The sequence below is a fragment of the Dermacentor andersoni genome, chromosome 5 (assembly GCF_023375885.2).
Source record: "Dermacentor andersoni chromosome 5, qqDerAnde1_hic_scaffold, whole genome shotgun sequence".
Classification (NCBI taxonomy): Eukaryota; Metazoa; Arthropoda; class Arachnida; order Ixodida; family Ixodidae; genus Dermacentor; species Dermacentor andersoni.
Genome location: NC_092818.1, coordinates 30,748,180 through 30,767,471, shown reverse-complemented (window position 1 = coordinate 30,767,471; position 19,292 = coordinate 30,748,180). Strand labels below are relative to the sequence as shown.

Here is a 19,292-nt window from a genome sequence, read left to right as displayed (position 1 = left end):
GCGGAAATTTGTGCACAGGCGTGTGCAGGCGTGCTATATCGATTACTTCTGTTATTGAAGGGTATCCTGCACAGTCAACGACCAATTTTCCGGACACCCAATTTTTCGGACGTGCCCGATAATTCAGAAGTCCTTGCGGCACTGGCATGTACCTCATAGAGTCAACGTACGAGAACTTTGGAAATTTCGGATGCAGAAAAACATTCGCCATCCAATTTTCTGGGCTTTTTGCCTTACCACAGGTGCGAAAGGGCGTTAATCGAAAGAACCACCACCACCATCTTGATTATCTCGCCACCTCGAGCCGGCGCCCTCGCATGCAGATCCGCTGGCACCCATAGCCACAACGGGGCAAACGCTAGGCCTAGCTACTTCGACCTTCGCTATCAAGCTTCTTGGTATTCGGTACCGTGAGCATCATTGAAACATTCACCGCTGTTATAAATGGCGCCGACTCCGCCTTTGCAATCTTTGTCAATAGCTTCGGTGCGTGGAAAGCATGATGCGTTGCATAACGCCGCTTTCCAAAAGTTAGCTTCGCCCCAATACAGAAGTGTTACGCAGCAAAGCATACCAAAAGTTAGAAGGGAGAATTGTCACGGGAGATGGCACGTTTCCTTTAACTATACATGCGTGCACCCGCCGTCTCCTATCACAGTACAAGCACCGATACGCCTTATAAGTGTACTGACAGGCCTTTAGAGCTATTTCGGACGTTCCTGGACGATTTGGGCTCTTGGGGGCAGTGAAATGCATGCGTTCATATTTTCGGATGTTTTCGCAGCCCCTAAGGAGTCAGAAAAATTGGATGTTGACTGTAATGTGTAAATGTGTCAATAAATTTTCCGGAACTTCCCACTCGTGTGTTAGCTCAGTTCACATGCACCACTGCAGGTAAGTCCTTCATTCAATTAGCTTCGTGTATTTCGAACTTTTTTTAATTCGAACAAATTTTCAGGCCCCTTTGAGTTCGAGTTATCGAGATTAGAATGTGTTATTGCTAGGCAAAATACGGCGCTGTGGCTATCTGAAGCTCTGATCTCTCTCTGCTCTTTATGGTGGTTCCAAAATGCCGATATTGCGCCAATGGAAAGCAGGACACTCCGCGGTGCAATGGCACCTCCCAGCACCCAATCTCATACCCAATTTTTTCGAAAGCACACTAGAAAATTGAGATTTTCTTTTCTACTTCATTTTCCATTCTGACATTTTCCTATGTGATAAAGAAAGCCGCAGTTGTGCCCGAAATGCGAAGCATCAATTGCGATAGCAAATTAGTAGAGAGCTATACAAAGAAAGGATAATAGTTTTATCGGCTTGCCGATAAAACTGTTATTTTTTTTTTGTATAGCTATTATCCTTTCTTTTTATAGGGAAGGGGTCACATTCTACTTCGGTGCTTACGCCGTAGCTGCCAAAGTAGAATGCGACCCCCTCCCTTCGAAGCCGTGCGCTCGACGCAAGAAGGCGTACTTCCTCCCCACTTCCCTCCCTCGCGCACGGAAGATTAAGCCACCATTGTCGGCTCACCCTCACATGCCTTCACTAGCACATAGAGCACACGGCGCACAGTGACGATTTTATCATGTTTGGACTTTATACAGAACATTACAGCAACGGCGATGGCATAAATGTGCCTGGAGTGTCCACAAATTGCTATCGCAATAAAAGAACAGCTGAGGTTTGAGAAACAAAGGACATTTAGGTCGAACAGACCATTCTAATTAGCATGTCCGGTCAACCGGTGCGGCGGACGGTAAGCTGAAGTGGCGGGCGGTATTTGCCCTGCCACTCAACGTGGGGAGAGCCCTGCACACTGCAGCGATCTGTATGAAACCAAAAAACACATATAGTGGCCTTACAAAGCATTGTCCCCGAAAAAAAGTCTGGTACAGAAAGAACTGCTGACCAGCCGGTAGCTTCGTGACGGAGCTATCGCTGCCGTCCGAGGGAAGTGGGTTGCTGGCTGGTTCTGGTGGCTGTGGCGGAGGAGCCGGTTTCCGCATAAGCTCTGCTGCAGCTTCTTCCGCCTTTCGCTCCTTGGCCTCTGCCTCCTTGGCGTCCTTCAGGATGGCATATCTTCAGGAGGCAACACAAAGGCGGCAAGGTTAAATCGGATTAAATGAAAGAAAGAACCTTCACCTGCACCCAGTGAAACATTCACTCAATTGGTTGAGAGGCTATTACAATTAAAACTGCGGATGAAGAGGTTGACTCATATGGTGTGCACTTTCACCATTGGCCCTGCTTGTTTCATCATGTTAGAAGTACCGAATATCGTGGGCAAATTCTATTGTGCAACACTCCTAATTCCTACACGAATAGCATTTTAGAAAATGTGCCTGCGAGAAAAAATCACTGCCTGACAAAAAACACTTAACCCATTGGCTGATAAGCAGGCAAAGTGCCAAGAGCAACAAGAGGGGCCATATTGCCAAAGGCAGTGATTTGCCAAGTGAGGAGTGTTGTTGGTTTAATATGCTACTCATACATTGATGGTGTTGCAGCCAATACATACTAGACCAGTTTAGAGATACTGTATAGAGGTGTCCAGTTTAGGAAAGAGGTCAGACTTCTTTTTTTAGCGTGCAGCGTAACTGGCCAGCCGGCGCAATCTGCAAATGTCTGTTTCAAGTTGCAAAGGAAGCCGAGAAGGAAGGCACCTGAAGGTGGAGAGGATCGCGCATCCGGGGAAATACAAAGGAGCATGCTGAGCACATGGCTGCTGTGTAGGTGTGGCCACGCGAGCCCTGTCTTTAACACAATCTGCGATGTGGACAGTGTAGACATCTAGGCACACCAGGGGCCGATAGCTTCGTGTGTGCTATAGCACCCGTACGCTTGCACACCACCCGTGTTCACGAAGTGAAACGTACCTGTAATTTTTTTTTTTCAGTTTTAGTTATAATTTGCAGAATGTTTGTGTGCATGTTCCGACCCTTATGTTCAGTCTTAATGAGTCAAACGCGATAATCGGCCTGTATGACAGCGAGCGCTTTTCGCACCAACAGTGGGCACCAGGGACACAGAGTTGATGAATCGTGTGCGATGAACACGAGAGCCTTTGTGATGCATTGTGACTGCATTTCGCCCCCTAGTAATCACCCAGCATTCATCAGTGCTGCAAAACATGCCAGCCGCCATGTGGGCCAATTATTTCATTTTAATCGCTGAGTACTGTAGCTTGAAGCAATGCAGTGGGCCCATTTCCCACCCCGGGTTTTGGCAAATCATGGCAAACCACCTTGGATTTGGCAAACCATGTTTTCTGTTTCTGTAATGCCACCAATGTTTCGAGCAATGCACGGGTGACAGGGCCTGCGCCAGGCAGAAGATTTCTGCATTTAGCCTAATCATCCCAGACAAACTCGTGTCTCAAACAATTTGGAAAAAAAGAAAAAGAAATCTATCACGGCAATGCAAAAACTAAAAGAAAAATTGTGGAAGAAACCATCGAAGATGACTGTCAATGTCAGAGACGGCTTTCTTGCGTGGCCTGCCACATATCCCTATGCTGTCTGGGAACTGCAATATCTTATGGGCACACCAGCAGACACATAAAGTGGCAATCTCACTGCCAACCACAATGCCAAATGATACAGCGTAGTTTATCTTGTTGTAATCACAGAACCCCAGTTTAAACTTTGTAGCAACCCCCACTATCCCTAGTATCCTGGCTGCAATTTTATTGCATCGGCTATCCATCAAATGGCCGTGCTCGATGTGGAGGTGTTTGTTGCAGACCAGGAGCTATTTTGGGGGTTTGGTCAGGAATGAGTGCATAGCAATATCACATACGTAGTGCCGAAGTTGTCTATTTGGGGACATACCCAAACACACATATGCACATACCTGGTGAACAACCCAAATTGTCTACTAAGCCAGAGAGCAGCCAGCAGCAAACTCTCTATCTGGGTACATAACTAGTGGTTCAAGTTGACTCCCCTTACATAAGTGACCAGAAACATACTGACTGCAAAATGGGGCAAGACCAGAGAAAGCTACAACATAAAAAAAAAAACCGGATCGGAGTGTGAAAATTACGGTGCTGCTCTCCCCAAGTCTGAGTGTTTCAACCTATCCCACACACAAATGGATGAGAAAGTGGCAGTTAAAGTTCTGAACTGAAAGTGCTGCTTCATATTGTAAATAAAAGCTATTTGTTAACATTTTTTCAGTGCTTATTACTGCGAGCATTATAAGACACAAGTGGCAGAAGAAGTTTGCGTAGTGCCCAAATGGGGCAAAAATATAGATGAAGGGTCACATGGCACACATAATACAGTATGTTATGTTGATACATAATACTGTTGATACTTTCTTCAAGAGATTGCAGAAAGAAAAATAAAAAACTTAGCAGCCAGGAAAACGTAACAATGAGCAAGGCCTCAAATTGCCACAGAAATGCTAGAAACAGCTCTGTGCATAATTAGGTAACAGACATGCACAATGTTCCATAACAGTGGACCCTTTGCATGCCTAGTATGCTTCACAGCATAACACAGCTCTACTGCAGTGACACTGACTTTAGAGAGCAAGCAAAAACTACAGCCGCTCCGTGACATGCTTTTCAAGACTGACAATCACATATTTCCGGCATTTCGTACTTGCATATTTGCATCTGCGTTGAAAAATTTACATTACCACCCCATTCAAATGCAATGTAAAATGCAGGAACGTTACAAAATAGCAATGTACCAAATGGGAACATAATACATACGATTCAATGGGCTTCAGGTCGGGACTGCAATAATGTGAGCTAGTAGAAGATGAACGTATCGAGGGGGTTCCGCTGTATTTACAGTCAAACCCACTTATAACAATAGCGGTTTTAACAATATATCGGCTATACCAATGGGAAGGCTGCTTCACCGTCAACTTTTGTATGTTTTCCATGATGAAATAACCTGCTCACTACAATGCCCCTATACCGCATTATCGGTTATAACGATGAAGTCTGGCTGCTGGGTGTCCGAGTCGAAAGGTAGTGAAAGGTGAAATCCTTGAAAAGAAAAAAGAAAACGAGAAATTTGAGCTGCTGCATGATAGGCCGCTGTTTCAACAGCCGCCGCGCGCTCATTTTCCAGCCATCATCGCGCGGCTCTCTCCCATCACCCTTCCACCTCTCCGAACACGAATGGGCTGCTCGCATGGCTCTACGCCGCCCCACCCTCCGAAACATGAATGGACCACACCAAGTGCACCGCAAGCAGCTTGCTCGCATGTTGCTCACTAGATCCTAATTCAGTGCCATTCTGCAAACAGCGTAATCGCTCGCGTTCGTCTTTCTTGGTTGCGTCGAAGTCGTTCCTGGCCACACGGTTTCTCAGCCTCGCTTGCCTTGCGGCTGAAATAGAAGATGGCTGATCCACCCGCTGATCATCGGCAATGCACAATATTGCCGGTGAAAAGAAAGTGCACGGCTATATATTTGGAAATGAAGTGCTTCTAACCGATGAGACGATCGTCACAAACATGCTTGCATCAGATAGCGAAGGCGACCATGGCAGCGATGCCGCGGTAGGGCAGGCTGCCTCAACGTTGTCCTTGCAGGAGGTCCGGCAGATGATTCAGTCCCTCCGGGGCTTCGTTTTCACGAGGAACCTTCCGCTGCATTACATGCAGCACTTGGATGCCTTGGAGAAGGACGTTGGCAAGCTTCACGTAACGCATGCAAGGCTGACGGACAAAGGCTTTTCTTGTGCAAGCCACTGAGAAGTATGTGGCGAGATGCTTGTGGCGATCTCTTCTCGGCGTTTCTTCTGGATTTCTCAAGCTGACAGGATGCTGCAGCAGCCTTCTCACAATTTTTAGAAAGCTCCTTTTGGGGCGACCAAAGCGATGCCTTGGCGGTGCTCGCATATCGCTTGCCACCTGTGTCGGCTCTTTGCAGTTGTTATAGCAGTGCCATTCTTTAAGCTGACAACCACAGCTTGTTACATGTGATCGGAGCGCCCAAGAAGCAGTTAAACGAGCGAACACAATCGGCAGCCGGATGGAGGAAAGTGGTGGGGAGGGGCACAGGCCTCCCTGCCATTATAGTTTTCTCAGACCAGCTCTGCATGGCATCCCCCCATTTTGATTTTTTCGCGCAACCCGGTTATAACAATTATTGGTTATAACAATGAAATTTTTGTGGCACTTGAATATTGTTATAAGTGGGTTCGACTGCACTAATGAATAGGTTGAAATCTAAAAATTTAATCTTGGACTTTTTTTTTTTTTCTCTAAAGGATTTCACATAATCAACCAACAAATGTGGCACGCCACAAAATATACCTGCATGGACAATAAACTGGTCTATGCAAGAAAGAGTCCCCATTTTCCGATTACTAGCTAGCACTAGGAAAGCTTGGCCTAAATCTTGGCATTCCAAGAATTAAAGCGCAGAAGTTATTGACTCTTGCTAGGGTTATATTCGGTGTTCAGTTCATGTTGTATCCTTTATTACACTACAGTAAAAGCTCATAAATTCGAATTCCGCGGAGATGCTATGAAAATTTGAATTATACAAAATTCGAACTAATGAAAGTGAGAGAAAAAAATCGCTCGGTTAACGGGCTATATAGCCTGACGTGGCGTGAGCACGTGCGCACACGCTACGTCATGTTGGCGTGAACAACGCCTATACTTCAAAGCACTGGCGCAGCCAACGTAACCGGAAGCGGCCAGCGTGGTCCGATGTGCCCGACGTCAAGATGGCTCTTGCTTCATCCGCGCGTTTGTCGTGCTGACTGGGGCGGAGAAAAACAAAGATGTCGCAGTCTCGCGCGAAAAGCGAAGCATCGATTGCGATAGAAAATTAATAGATAGCTATACGAAGGATAATAGTTTTATCGGCCGTATAAACTTGTAAGCATTCACTTACTAAATAAATTAACAAGCACTGTGTCACGCAGGTAAGCATGAACGCATCTCGCTCAATGACCGCGGAAACTCGCTGAAAAATGCTGGAGTGAGGACACGCAGCAATAGCAGTGAACAAATTCACGTTCGTAAAGCTCTCGCTTCAACGCGAACGAAACGTAGAAAGCACATCGCATATGAAGCTACTGGCACTATGCGCACTCTGCAAGCATCGCAGATCGCTTTGAAGATGAGGACCACGCAGGCGCGCACTTTGGCCACGTTGCAGATTGCTTTCAAGATGCGGCGCCCGCATGGCCGCGCCATAAGCAGCAGCCGCCGTAGATCGTCCCCCTGTCCCTCCCTCGCCTCACGCCCCTGCCTCGTGCACGACAAGAGAGAGCGCGCTCCACCCCACCTTCCCCTCTCGCGCACGCGAGATTGGGCCACGTTCGCCGGCTCATCCTCGCACGCTCGTACACAAAGAACACGGCGTGCGGCGACAGTGTTATCGTCCTTGCCACTGATCAAAAAAGCAAAGCTGCGCGACCGCCGCGGCAACGCCAGCGTGCTTCCGCGCACTAGCACTCTCCCCATCCACGATGATGCGGAGTTCGTATTATCGGTGGTGGTGCGGATTTCAGTGTGAATAAGCGGGATGTGTTACATATTGCTTTCAATACATTGTTGTACGGACCACGGCGGCTAGTTTGAATTATCCGAAATTTCGAATTCACGAGTGGTGAATTAATGAGCTTTTACGGTCCTAGTGTTTGTGACATCTATGTTTGTTACAGCGTATGAAAACATCACATGAAAATGTATCTAAATGCTCTTGCTTCCCCTCTTCCCCAACGCTAAGGCATGTAAGGTTGCCGTAGGCATCTATGTAAATGTCATATTATATGCAGTAAATATTACATTAAATAAATAAATAAATAAATAGATGAACTTCCAATATGTGTTCTCCTATATTCCTTTAAGAGCCAACCACAAGGTATGGCTAGTTGTTACTACATGCAGGCAACCCACCGTTTCTGGAGGCTTTTCTTCTGCTCCTCAAGGGTGTCCATCACCCGAATGCACTGCTCCAACTTCAACAGTTTGTCGTATGTGTCCTGCAAGGAAAACCGCACACACACCGAGTTTACAAGAGGGTGTACTTTCTTGCACCTAAGCTCGCCCGTTTACTTCAGCATATTTTTCCGAAACAAAAAGTACACAATTAGTGCATTCTTTCTTACTGTAGGTAGCGTGAGAGACACATGGACAAGAAAGGAAGGTACGAATTACATGAGCAGGAACTCTCACATTAGTATATTTTGCATGAAAAAAAGTGGTTGAGCATGTTTCTAGTGCCATCTGGTAGAGAGAAAAAAAAAAAGAAAACTTCTCTGAAAATATGCTGAGCTAACAGCTGGCTTCTCTTACGAGTCAATTTCACATGACCTGCGCATGTAGAACGCATATTCTTTCTCTGTCCACAAAATAGATGGCTGAGTGACACAAGCATCTCGCATCCTTTTAAGAGGGGACGAGGCACTTCAATATACTTTTTTATTTTTTTAAACAATATTAATGAAATTTGCACAGTTAGTGTATTTTATGAGCCGATTTCAAAAATGCAATTATTTTTTTTCTCTAATAAATATCTTTTATGATATCCAAAAGAGGATGTTCTTTGTTTGGAGCCTAATTAGAGCTAATTAACAGCAACTTGCACGGTAACGTCCAGAACACTGAATAAATTGTGAGTGTTCATAGTGTGACATAAGCTATAAATCATTGTTTTAGGCCATTTTGAAGCAAAGTTATAGGTTGTCAAACTTAGTCATAAAAAATGCCCATATTGATATTTTTCAATCATCAAGGTGGGGCTTTATTCCTATAACCTACAACTTTGTTTCAAAATGGCCTAGAACAATGATTTATTGCTTACGATACACTACGCACATTCACAATCGATTCCGTGTGCTGTACGTTACCATGCAAATTGCTGTTAATTAGCTCTAATTAGGCTCCGAACAAAGAACGTCCTCTTTTGGATATCATAAAAATATTTATTATTGAAAAAAATTATTGCATTTTAAAATCAGCTGGTAAAAATAAATTAACTGTGCAAATTTTAGTCAAACTGTTTAAAAAATAAAAAGCTTTTTGAGGTGCCTCATCCTCTCTTAATGTAGAACATCTCTGTAGTTACCTCCATTAATTTTCAGGCACTAAATTAACATAACTTTTGCTGACAAATAAAAAAAATTGGCAGTGGCTTAGCTCGGCTATCCCAGGATATACATAGCGAAAGCTAAGGCACAGCATGGTCGGCCTTGGTTAATCTTGATTGCAAGTCCAGATTAGTCTGGTTGTCTAGCTATGTTGCGGAGTTTAGTCGGTCGTTCGGCGTGCTGTTTGTCTGCTTCCTGGGCAATTCATTTGCTCTTCATTTCATTCCAATGTCGATTCCATGCCTCCTCCTGCTTATCAGAATTGTCTTTGTCCATACCGCCGCCTGAACTGTGGTTGCGGCGCACACAAGCTCTCCTTTTCAATCTTCCGACATGCATCAGGCATGCGACGCAGCTGGCGAAGCGAGCGGAGGCGAGCGCAACGACGAGGAATGTGGTCTGACGGCATACCAAACGGCAGCGGCTGAAAGGCACGGCGCTGTGCAGCGGTGGAACACCTGTGGCTCGGCGCTACTAGTGGTGCATGCACAGTAGCGACTAGGGAGAGGGAGAGAGAAATATCCGCAGCGAGGCGTGCATTGTGACGTCATGTGCCTTCTCAGAGCACCGCCACGGGAAATCGCAAGTTCGCAGCCAGTAAAGCTTTTGCTTTAAAAAGAGTGCACGTACGAGTGCAGCATGTCACGATAATAACTTCTAGAAAAGAACCTGGCTGTTCTAAGCTTCAGAGGTTTTTATTTCTCTACTAGGTGGCATTTGAAGATTGTTCATTAGAAATCACTGTTTCTATCCATCAAATATCAGAACAGAGTTTATGCTCATTTTGTCTGTGCCTCGTAAGGTGTTTTTTTGTCTTCTTCCCAGTCGAGCTGTGTTTTAACCAAGTATGAACCAACTCGCCCGAATCAACATTTTGCTGCAGGTCAACAAGACGGCCTCCTACCTTTGCCATCTTGTAGTCTTTATGCTTGCGTATGTAGTCAACCATGCTGAAGTAGCGCATGTAGAGGATGAACGAGCTCTCCTCATCGCCATCGTTCTTATGCAGGTCTGCTGCCTCCAGGACCTTGCTCGTGCTTGTGCATAGCCTGCAATGTGACATGAAAGACAGAGATTGAGGCAAGGCTGAAATTCGAGCAGGCTTGTATGCAAGAAATGACACATTATCGATTAATCATAATCAGTTACATTTTCCTGTTTTCTTTTAAATTGTAAAAGGGGGTTTATTCAGGTCGTAGAGCAGCAGGGATAAAGGCCCCATTACTAGGTGGGGCGCAGCCAGTGTGCGAACTGGGTACGAGCCATGCGATGGAACCAGGGCTTTTCAGTGTGCCGATCTACTTCCTTACAATCATCCGCGCATGGAAGAGTAGCCATCCTGGCTATCTAGGGAGAGGTCAGCGGATCGTCATATGCCTGGAGCCAGTATATGTGCACAGTCTCTCACCCGCAACTAAACTAAAAAGAAAAGAAAATTAAGGTAGAAATGACATTATACGTAGCTCCTAAACAAATAGAAATTTAACGCGCAGCCAACTTTTTAGCAAAGAAAATGGCCAAGGGTCTAACATGTGTTGCACAATTGTGGCCGGTTTCCTAAAATAAGTTTCACCACAGCTTTGCTGCAATACATTCGTTATGCAGTAAAGCATACAAATGCCGCAAAGGCAATTTCAGTTTTGTATCTGATTGAAATGCACAGGCAATTTTGTTCCCAATATTTTCTAGAAGAGAAAAAAAAGCAGGTGCGCGTTAGAATTGGGTAAATACCATAATCAGACATTGTGAGCTGCAGTTATTGCTTGAAAATACTCCTAGGGTAGGCCGAAACTAGGCATTTTCGATGGCAGATGACATGTGTTTGAGACATCTGCTATCCTCTAAGCTTTGCCAAGACAGATGCTGCCCTAAAGGGGTCACTATTGAGATCATCATAAGGGTCAGCTGTATGTGTGCTGACTGGCCAAGTTTGTGCTATTAAGTTAAGGTCAAGTTTAGGATACAAATAACGAAAGTTTGGGCCCATGGAAATGCGTGGGTGCCAGCCGGGACCTTCAGTCGGGATTAGAATTAACTAAAAAATCCAAATTAACCAGAGTGGAATTAACAGAAGTCTACTTATAAGTTAAACAAGGTAACTTTCAAATCGTAAGCTAGTAGATACAAGTACAAAGTTCGCTGATAGTATGATAGATCCCCTGTTGTGTAGCGAGCAGCAGCTATGAGCTATGCAATGGGCTGACTATGTTTGTTTGTCCATTCTGCTACACCACAGCCATTTTGTGCAAGCAAACAGAGAATATTTGCATTGTTAATTAATTATTCCAGACGAGAAGAGGTATAGAATAGGCAAAATTAATGGTATTGTGCAATAAGTGTTGTGCATCACTAGTGCGAAGTGATAATAGAGTGTGGGACACTGCAAGAAATTCTGCTTGGATACAGTGAGCAGTGACACTGGATATAACATAAGTCTTGAATGTTAATCAACAATTGAAAAAAAAAAGCGGTCACAAAGACTACTTGACAATGTCTTCGGCATAACTGCTGTTTGCAGTATCTCAGTTCAGGGAAACAAGGTGATGAGAATCTCACATAATTCTGTTTTGTTACAGTGTAGTTTCTGAGCACACCTTCATTCATAATTCACATTTGTCTGACCGTTATGCCCATGCTGCCACAAGCCGCATTAGCCCTAAGAAATTACCAGCAGTAGTCTGTGCGTTCAGGAGGAGCCCATCGCCCAGAGTTGGCACAACATTTCTTCAGGATACAGACCATAGTAACGCTTGCCTCCCCATCTGAATTCCTTCCTTCTCAAAACGTTCAAGTATACAATGTGGTCTCCACACTTGAAAGAGCAATGACTCATTCATGAGCTTTGGCCGAAATGTACCAATCGAAACAGTCCGTTGGACTTTCTGGGGCAAAAGCAATAGCTGAGTAATGATACAGCTCCCATCTGTCCTGAGATAGAAGAGAAGGAATATAGGAAAAAAACTGGTGAATGATCATGCAAAAATTGGGCTGCGAGCGTGAAGCTGCAGCCACGGAGGCCAACAGGACATGTAGGTCGAAGTTTGAGGAGCTAAGCCCCAAGAGGACAACTCCAGTGTCCCGTTGGGCAGCCTCGTGATGGGTCATGCTTCGGGAGGCGAACCAGGTCAATAGCCTATCATGCCAATGGGTGTGTCTTGTGCCTGGCCAGTTTCTGTGGTTCCTGTCGTTCCAGAATCTCCAGGTTCCAGGCTGACACCTGACTTGAGATACTTGCCACCACCAAAGTAGCTTCTTGTCAAGTCACCAAGCTGCCTCCGCCACCGATGTTGTGCGTCAGCTGTCGATGGATACTAACAAACGTGAGAGTGAACTAAGCTGTGCAGTGTGCTGCATTTAATTCCTAGTACACCTGCTTAGCATGTGTACTAGAAAGCTTTTGGGGCACACCTATTGGTTGGGGACACGCTGCAGCTCTTTTGGTTATTGCTATTTATTCATTTATTTATTTACATTTATTTACAGTTGTACATTACAGAGGGGTAGGGCAATGGTAAGAGGTAAATACAGAGGCTGTATGGAAGAAGAACGGCACTGGAAAATCCTGCCGCCACCACGTGTTGTGGAGTTATAAGAAGAACAGCACGCTAAAATGTGCTATCGACATCGCGTGTCGTGCAGCCAGTTCACCGATCAAGCTGAGCTATCGTTGCTGTGTCGGTATCTCTGGCCGCTGTTTGAGCCCAATGAACTTCGTCTCATTTGGTGGAGGTGCTGGGTACGCCTTGAAACCTGGAACTTCGAAGTAGGACTCTGCCATCCATTTCCATCATGGCGGAAGACCCGTTACTATGTCCAACGGTCACGATACCTGCCATGGCCCGCTCAGGTACATTGCCTCAGTGCGACTGTGCCATTCTCATCAGCGGCATTCCTGACCCATGACAAGGAGGACGGGCTAGCCTCCTATGAAAGGGTGAGCAACCACAACAAGAGGGACGATGCAAGGAAACCGAACAACGCCATACTCTAACTGAGCGACAGTGCAAACTAGTGGTACTGCAACTACAAACCCAGCCTATCGACATGGGTGGCATTCGAGACTAACTTCATGGAGGTATTTGGATGGCCTGCACTCTGCATGCTTCGTTGCGAGCAATGGTTGCGAGAATGAGTGCAACAGAGCGGTGAGACATTCAATAGTTATACTGAGAATGTCATGGATCTCTGCAAGTTTGTCAATGCGACAATGGCGGAAAGCAACAAGATCAGGCATATTTCAATGGGGGTTGACGACAATGCCTTTCGGATGCTGTTGGCTTAGAAACCCCAGCACTGTGTCTGAAGTAGTGACCCTCTGGCAGAGCTATTATGAGTTGCGCAAGCAGCAGCTCTCTCTCTGGCTTGACGTATGCCGCCGATGACTCAGCACTGATGGTGCAGATTAACAGTTTGTTCGCGAAGAGGTGGTCCGCCAACTTTCATTGGTGTCTCTGATGCAAGAGATGCCCTCCTCTTTGCTGATGCCCACACTGCAGCATGTCATCCAGGATCAAGTGGCTGAGTAAATTTCGCCTGCCTTTTGTAACATTCCTGTTGCTGCGCCAATCAGCTATGCGCAGGCCGCCGTGATTCCTGCAACACTGACCCGTGCTGTGTTTCATGCACCCATGCAGACATCACCATTTCCTGCCTGGTTAGTGCTACTGTACACCTGCTTGCAGAACCCATGATGCACACCAGAAAACCGGGCAATTTGTTGCTCCTGCAGAATTGCTTGCCATGTGACATGTTTCTTCAGGCGCCAGATGCCACATACTGCTCACTTCTCGCGCTTTCAACTACTTTCAATGACTTTCAACTACACGCCAAGATAATTTCAATGCCGTCCTTCACCAGATCCACCTTTCGATTCCATGAGCCCATTAGACGAATCCGCTTTCGCCAGTCATCAACCGCCTTCCCCTTGCCGCCACTCCTTTCATTCATGAGGTGTTGGCCTACCACTCGTTTTCAGAAAAACTAGCCACCAATGTTTGGGAGGCGAGAACTGCGTGCCCTGCGAAATCTTCAAGCCCTCCGATTTCCCCTCGTAACGTGATTGATGTGATCATGGAAGGAGTACAGAGACTAGCACTTGTAGCCACAGCAGTCGTCATTTCAGTAATGCATGCCCACCTCTGCTGCAGACTTCGCAAACGTCGCTTTCAGGTCTTTCGCAATGCACAGCTAGTAGGCAACACATTGAGCCGTTAGGAGCCTGCACAGCATGAGTCGTCATTGAAGAGGAGCTGTATGTTACTGAATTTTTTTGCACCCGCCTCTTGTTCTCATGACGTCATCTTGGGAGGGGCCTTTCTTTCAACCCTTCAGCCATCACTGACTGCGCTCGGGCGAAAGTTGCGCTCCTACCTCTTTGTGACACGCCGTTTGAAGAGCAGCCTCCTGCTAAACTTGTCATCACAGAAGACATCAATATGCCTTCATGGTCGTCTGAGATCGTCCCCTTGTCTTGTGACCCCCTGTGTGATGGTAGTGTCCTTTTTATGCCATCCAAACTCTTTGTCAGTTGCCAAATGGTTCCTCTGCCATTTGCTTGAGTTCCATGCTGGTGCCTTTTTCATGTGTGTTTGTGATTTAACATCGCTCCTCCTTCATCTGTTATGCCGCGAGTGCTTCGGTCATGCTGAGCCGGTGCACTTACTTTTCAACATGCATAGAGACGCACCTGCCACTTACATCACCGCTGTAGACCCAGTGCCTTCAAACTTGAAGAGCGCTACAAAGATGCGGACTAAAAGAGGAACATGTATGACGGACAAGGCGCTACTTCCAACTAAATGTTTTTTTGAAGAAACAGGATTATAAATAGATACAACCTAGAATGGCCCATCGTGACATCACGACCTCCGTCACTGAAGGGCAGCTAATGCACGTGCCCTTGGCCTTTGCAATGTACAAAGCTTCTAATATCTCCCATTCTAGTCTATCTCTAGACCGTGCCTGAAACCTGGTGTCACGAAGATACGGACGGCAATTGTGACGTTTACAGTGTTCTGCCAGATGGCCCCCCGCATTGTTATTTACGGCCCAATTGTGCTCACGTGCCCTTTCATTAAAACACCGTCCGGTTTGACCAATATAAACCTGTTGGCAACTTAGGGGGCCTCATATGTGACATTACTTTTGCAAGCCGTGTACTGCACTGCATGTTTCTTAGAGCATGGTTCGGGTTTTGCCTTTGTCAGCATAGGGCATATCTTTGCCAACTTACACGGTGCACTGAGATAGCTTTTCTAATGAGATAGGGAGGTCGTGATGTCACGATGGGCCATTCTAGGTTGTATCTATTTAAAATCCTGTTTCTTCATAAAAACATTTAGTTGGAAGTAGCGCCTTGCTTGTCGTACATGTTCCTCTTTTAGTCCGCGTCTTCGTAGCGTTCTTTTCTTCAAGTACGCAAAACCAACTCGCCCACATCAAGCTTCTGCTGTGCCTTCAAGTTCTGAATTGCACCACTTTACCACATCAATCAACCGTAACCCTGCTCCCTTGCAGGGCTACGAGCTTCTCCAACTTCTTCATAAATTCAGATCTTCATTTGAGTGGCACTCTACTACATTGGGTTGAGCGACAACCGTCTCCCACACCATCAGCACTGGCTCTCATGCTCCTCTGCAGCAGCAACCTCACCAGGTTTTGGACACAGAGAGGCGGGTTATTGATGAGGAGTAGATCGACATGTTCACTCGAGGTGTTATTCAGCCATCAAACAGACCACGGGCATCCCCGATCGCTCTCATTAAAAAGAAAGATCTGTCCATCTGGTTCTGCATCGATTATCGTCGTTTCAATAAGATCATGTGAAAGGATATCTATCTGTTACTGCGCATAGACGACGCACTTGACTGCTTACAAAGAGCCAAATTTTTTTCTTCCTGTCACGTCATTCGGCCTTTCTAACGCACCGGCCACATTTGAATGGATGATGGACATTATTTTGACAAGGCCTTAAGGGCAAACATGCCTCTGTTATTCAGACGACATGGTGTTGTTTACGCCTGACTTCCAGACACATCTTCAATGCTTGGAACAAGTTTTGAACTGCCTTACGCAAGCTGGCCTGCAGCTCAACATAAAGAAGTGTTTTTCGGTGCAAAACAATTAACTATATTGGGTCACATTGTTTCCAGGCATGGTGGACTTCCTGATGCTGCTAAGCTCCATGCCGTGGCCAAATTTCCTAAGCCAATGGCATTTAAGGCACTGCGCAGCTTCATAGGCCTGTGCTCATATTTTCGGCATTTTGTGTGAGATTTCGCTACCATCATTGCACCCCTGACACAGCTGCTTTCCAGTACCAGTGACCTTTCCACCTGGTCAGATGAGTGTGACATTGCATTTACTACCTTATGTCGTCTACTTACCTCACCACCAATTTTACGTCACTTCGACCCGAGTGCTCCCATGGAAATTCCCGCAGACGCCAGCGGCATCGGTCGGGGCGCAGTGCTAGCACAACGGTTTCCTGGCTTTTCGCATATGTCGTAGCCTACACCAGCTGGACTAGCACCAAAGCTGAAGCAAACTATTCTGGGACAGAAAAGGAGTGCTTAGTCATTCTGTGGGCTCTTCCCAAATTTCGGCCTTACCTTCACAGTCAACCTTTTGACATTGTCACAGGCCACCATGCTCTTTGCTGGTTGTTATCCCTCAAAAACCCATCTGGCCACCTTGCACAATGGGCCCTACGTCTAAAGGAATACGACATTAGGGTTGTCTACTGGTCCAGGCGCAAATATTCTGGCACCATCACATTCGCCGATCCCATCTGACGTCGACAGCGTCTTGCCCACGACGCCCGCTGTGTTAGCTTTACATGTCACTGATTTGGCTTCGGAGCAACAAAAGGACCCATGAATAGCCACACTTCTCAACCTTCCGAGAAATTCTGTCACATTACTGGTATCTTGTGTTCTCTGCTGTCAAGCACATTTCGCAATTTGCAATGGACTTCTGCACCGTCGAAATTACCATTGCGATAGCAGCAAGATAGTGGTGCCTCATCAATTCTGCAACGATATCAGCGCTTCATTTCACGCCGACCCACTGTATCGCCATGGCGGTGTGTCCAAGACCTATAGATGACTTCGACATTACTGGCTGGGCATGTACAATTGTGTAAGTAATTATGTCTGCTCGTGCCCCGATTGTCAATGTCGTAAATTAGCCCCTCATCCAGCCGCCTCGTTGCAGCCACTTCCATGCCCAGTCCACCCCTTCGACAGTGTCAGGATTGATTTATATGGCACTCTCCCATGTACAGCTGCTAGTAACCGTTGGGTCATAGTTGTGGTCGATCACCTGACACGACATGCAGAAGCCACTGCTCTCCCAGCGGCCACAGCATACGATGTTGCTTGCTTTATCCTCCATCATCTGGTTCTATGCCACGGTGCTCTTTGTGAACTCTTGAGCGACCGAGGGCACATGTTTCTTTCTGAAGTAGTGAAGTCTCTCCTTTATCAATGCGACATTATACATCGCAGTACCACTGCCTATCACCCCAAGAGCAATGGACTGACGGAACGGTACAACCATACTCTCAGTGACACGCTCTCCATGTAGGTCGCCTCGGATCATTCGAAATGGCACCTTGTTCTGTCGTTCGTGACATATGCCTACAACACCACCAAACAAGCGACAACAGGATTCTTTTCGTTTTTCCTTCTGTAGGCCATTAACTTTCCTGTACCATTGACAAAATTTTTCCATGTCATCCAGATGCCTCAGAGTTCACTCCGGTTTCCACCACTGCCAAGCATGCCAAGGGATGTCTGCAGCTTGTTTGCTCACTCACTACCGCAGACCAATCCCACCAGAAGCTTCGACGTAAAGATGGCTGGCCAGCTCCTCCTACCTTCTCGACTGAATCCCTTGGATGACTCTGGGTCCCACCTACCAGTCCTGGCTATCTTCCAAACTACTACCGAAATGTGATGGTCTTTATTGTGTCATTGGCAAAACTTCTCCCATCAACTACATCGCCGAGTCATTGATGCCACCAAGTGACCACTGTCACCTGGGACGTGAAATTGTTCATGTAGAGAGGCTCAAGCCCTATTATGAGCCCATCATTTCATTATTGCCGTAGTTCACCAGGATGGCTCCTCCTTCAGTAAGGAGGGGGAGAGGGAGGGCGATTGCAAGGAGGAAGAATGGCGCTGCAAAGCCCTGTCACCATTGCGTGTCTTGGAGCCAGAAGAAGATTGGCACCCTAGAAAGCGCTATGGCTATAGCGTTCACAGTTCACCGACCTAGATGAGCTGTCAATGCTGCCACTGCGCCTCTGGCTGCCGCTTGACAAGTCCAATAAACCTTGTCACTAGACAAATAACACAAATTTGACTATAGATACAGAAAATTAAAAATAAAATACAAATAAGCAAAACATTCAAATAAAGGGTCAAAGGCAAACATGTAAATGTTAATGATTAAGAATAAAGGAAAAAAATTGTCTCAGAAGTACTAGTACAATACAATACATGACAAACATGGCAAACACGGCATGCAATATGGTAAGAACGGTAAAAATGGTGAGCAAAACATGGCAAGCATTACAAAAATACATGGCACAACATATAAAAAACATATAACATAAAATACAAGGCATAAATTAAAAAAGTTGCGTTGGGACAGTTATACAGAACATACAGTCAATCACTACATTAATTATAAAATAATACTTTGAAGAGCGATTTCAATGTTATCAGTGCCAGTTATGCTTGCAAGTGATGCAGGTAAGTTATTCCAACCTTTGCTCGTTTGGGGAAGAAACGAATATGAAAAGCTGACAGTGTTGCATGCCGCAGTGCAGAATGTATGCCTTTTGGCCGTGGTTGGTGCAAATGAAATGTATGGTCATGGTTGAACACTGAGAGAATGTAAATATGAGTTGTGATAGTAGATTTTACAGGAAAGACGTAGGCGAGATAGATTTCTGTGGGCTGGTAACATAGGAAGGTATAGGAGAGCTTTATTGCTAGGGACACTCACAGTTTAGGCTCAGCAATATTGTATTGCCTCTAGGGATTGTTTGAAGATGTCGTGCCCAGTCCAAGACTGTTGATGCATATTCAAGCTGTGGACGAATGTAAGTTGTAAAGAATATAATAGTCTTAGCGATGATGGCACTAGGGGAAATTTCTGGGGAAAGTATCCTAGTTAGAAAGAGTTCTTCATTGATGGCTTAATAGGTAGCCT

At 45.9% G+C, this 19,292-nt stretch overlaps 1 protein-coding gene across 1 annotated transcript in view; it reads right to left on the bottom strand.

The window, feature by feature from the left end:
- The window catches only part of LOC126530061 (ubiquitin carboxyl-terminal hydrolase 8-like), a 652,141-nt gene that overhangs the window by 59,196 nt on the left and 573,653 nt on the right, over positions 1-19,292 (bottom strand). The window contains exons 3-5 of the mRNA XM_072288295.1: positions 9,976-10,120; positions 7,879-7,964; positions 1,910-2,079 (exon numbers count right to left, since the gene is read on the bottom strand). Coding sequence (XP_072144396.1) covers positions 1,910-2,079; positions 7,879-7,964; positions 9,976-10,120 — 401 coding nt within the window. The remainder of the gene's footprint in view (positions 1-1,909; positions 2,080-7,878; positions 7,965-9,975; positions 10,121-19,292) is intronic.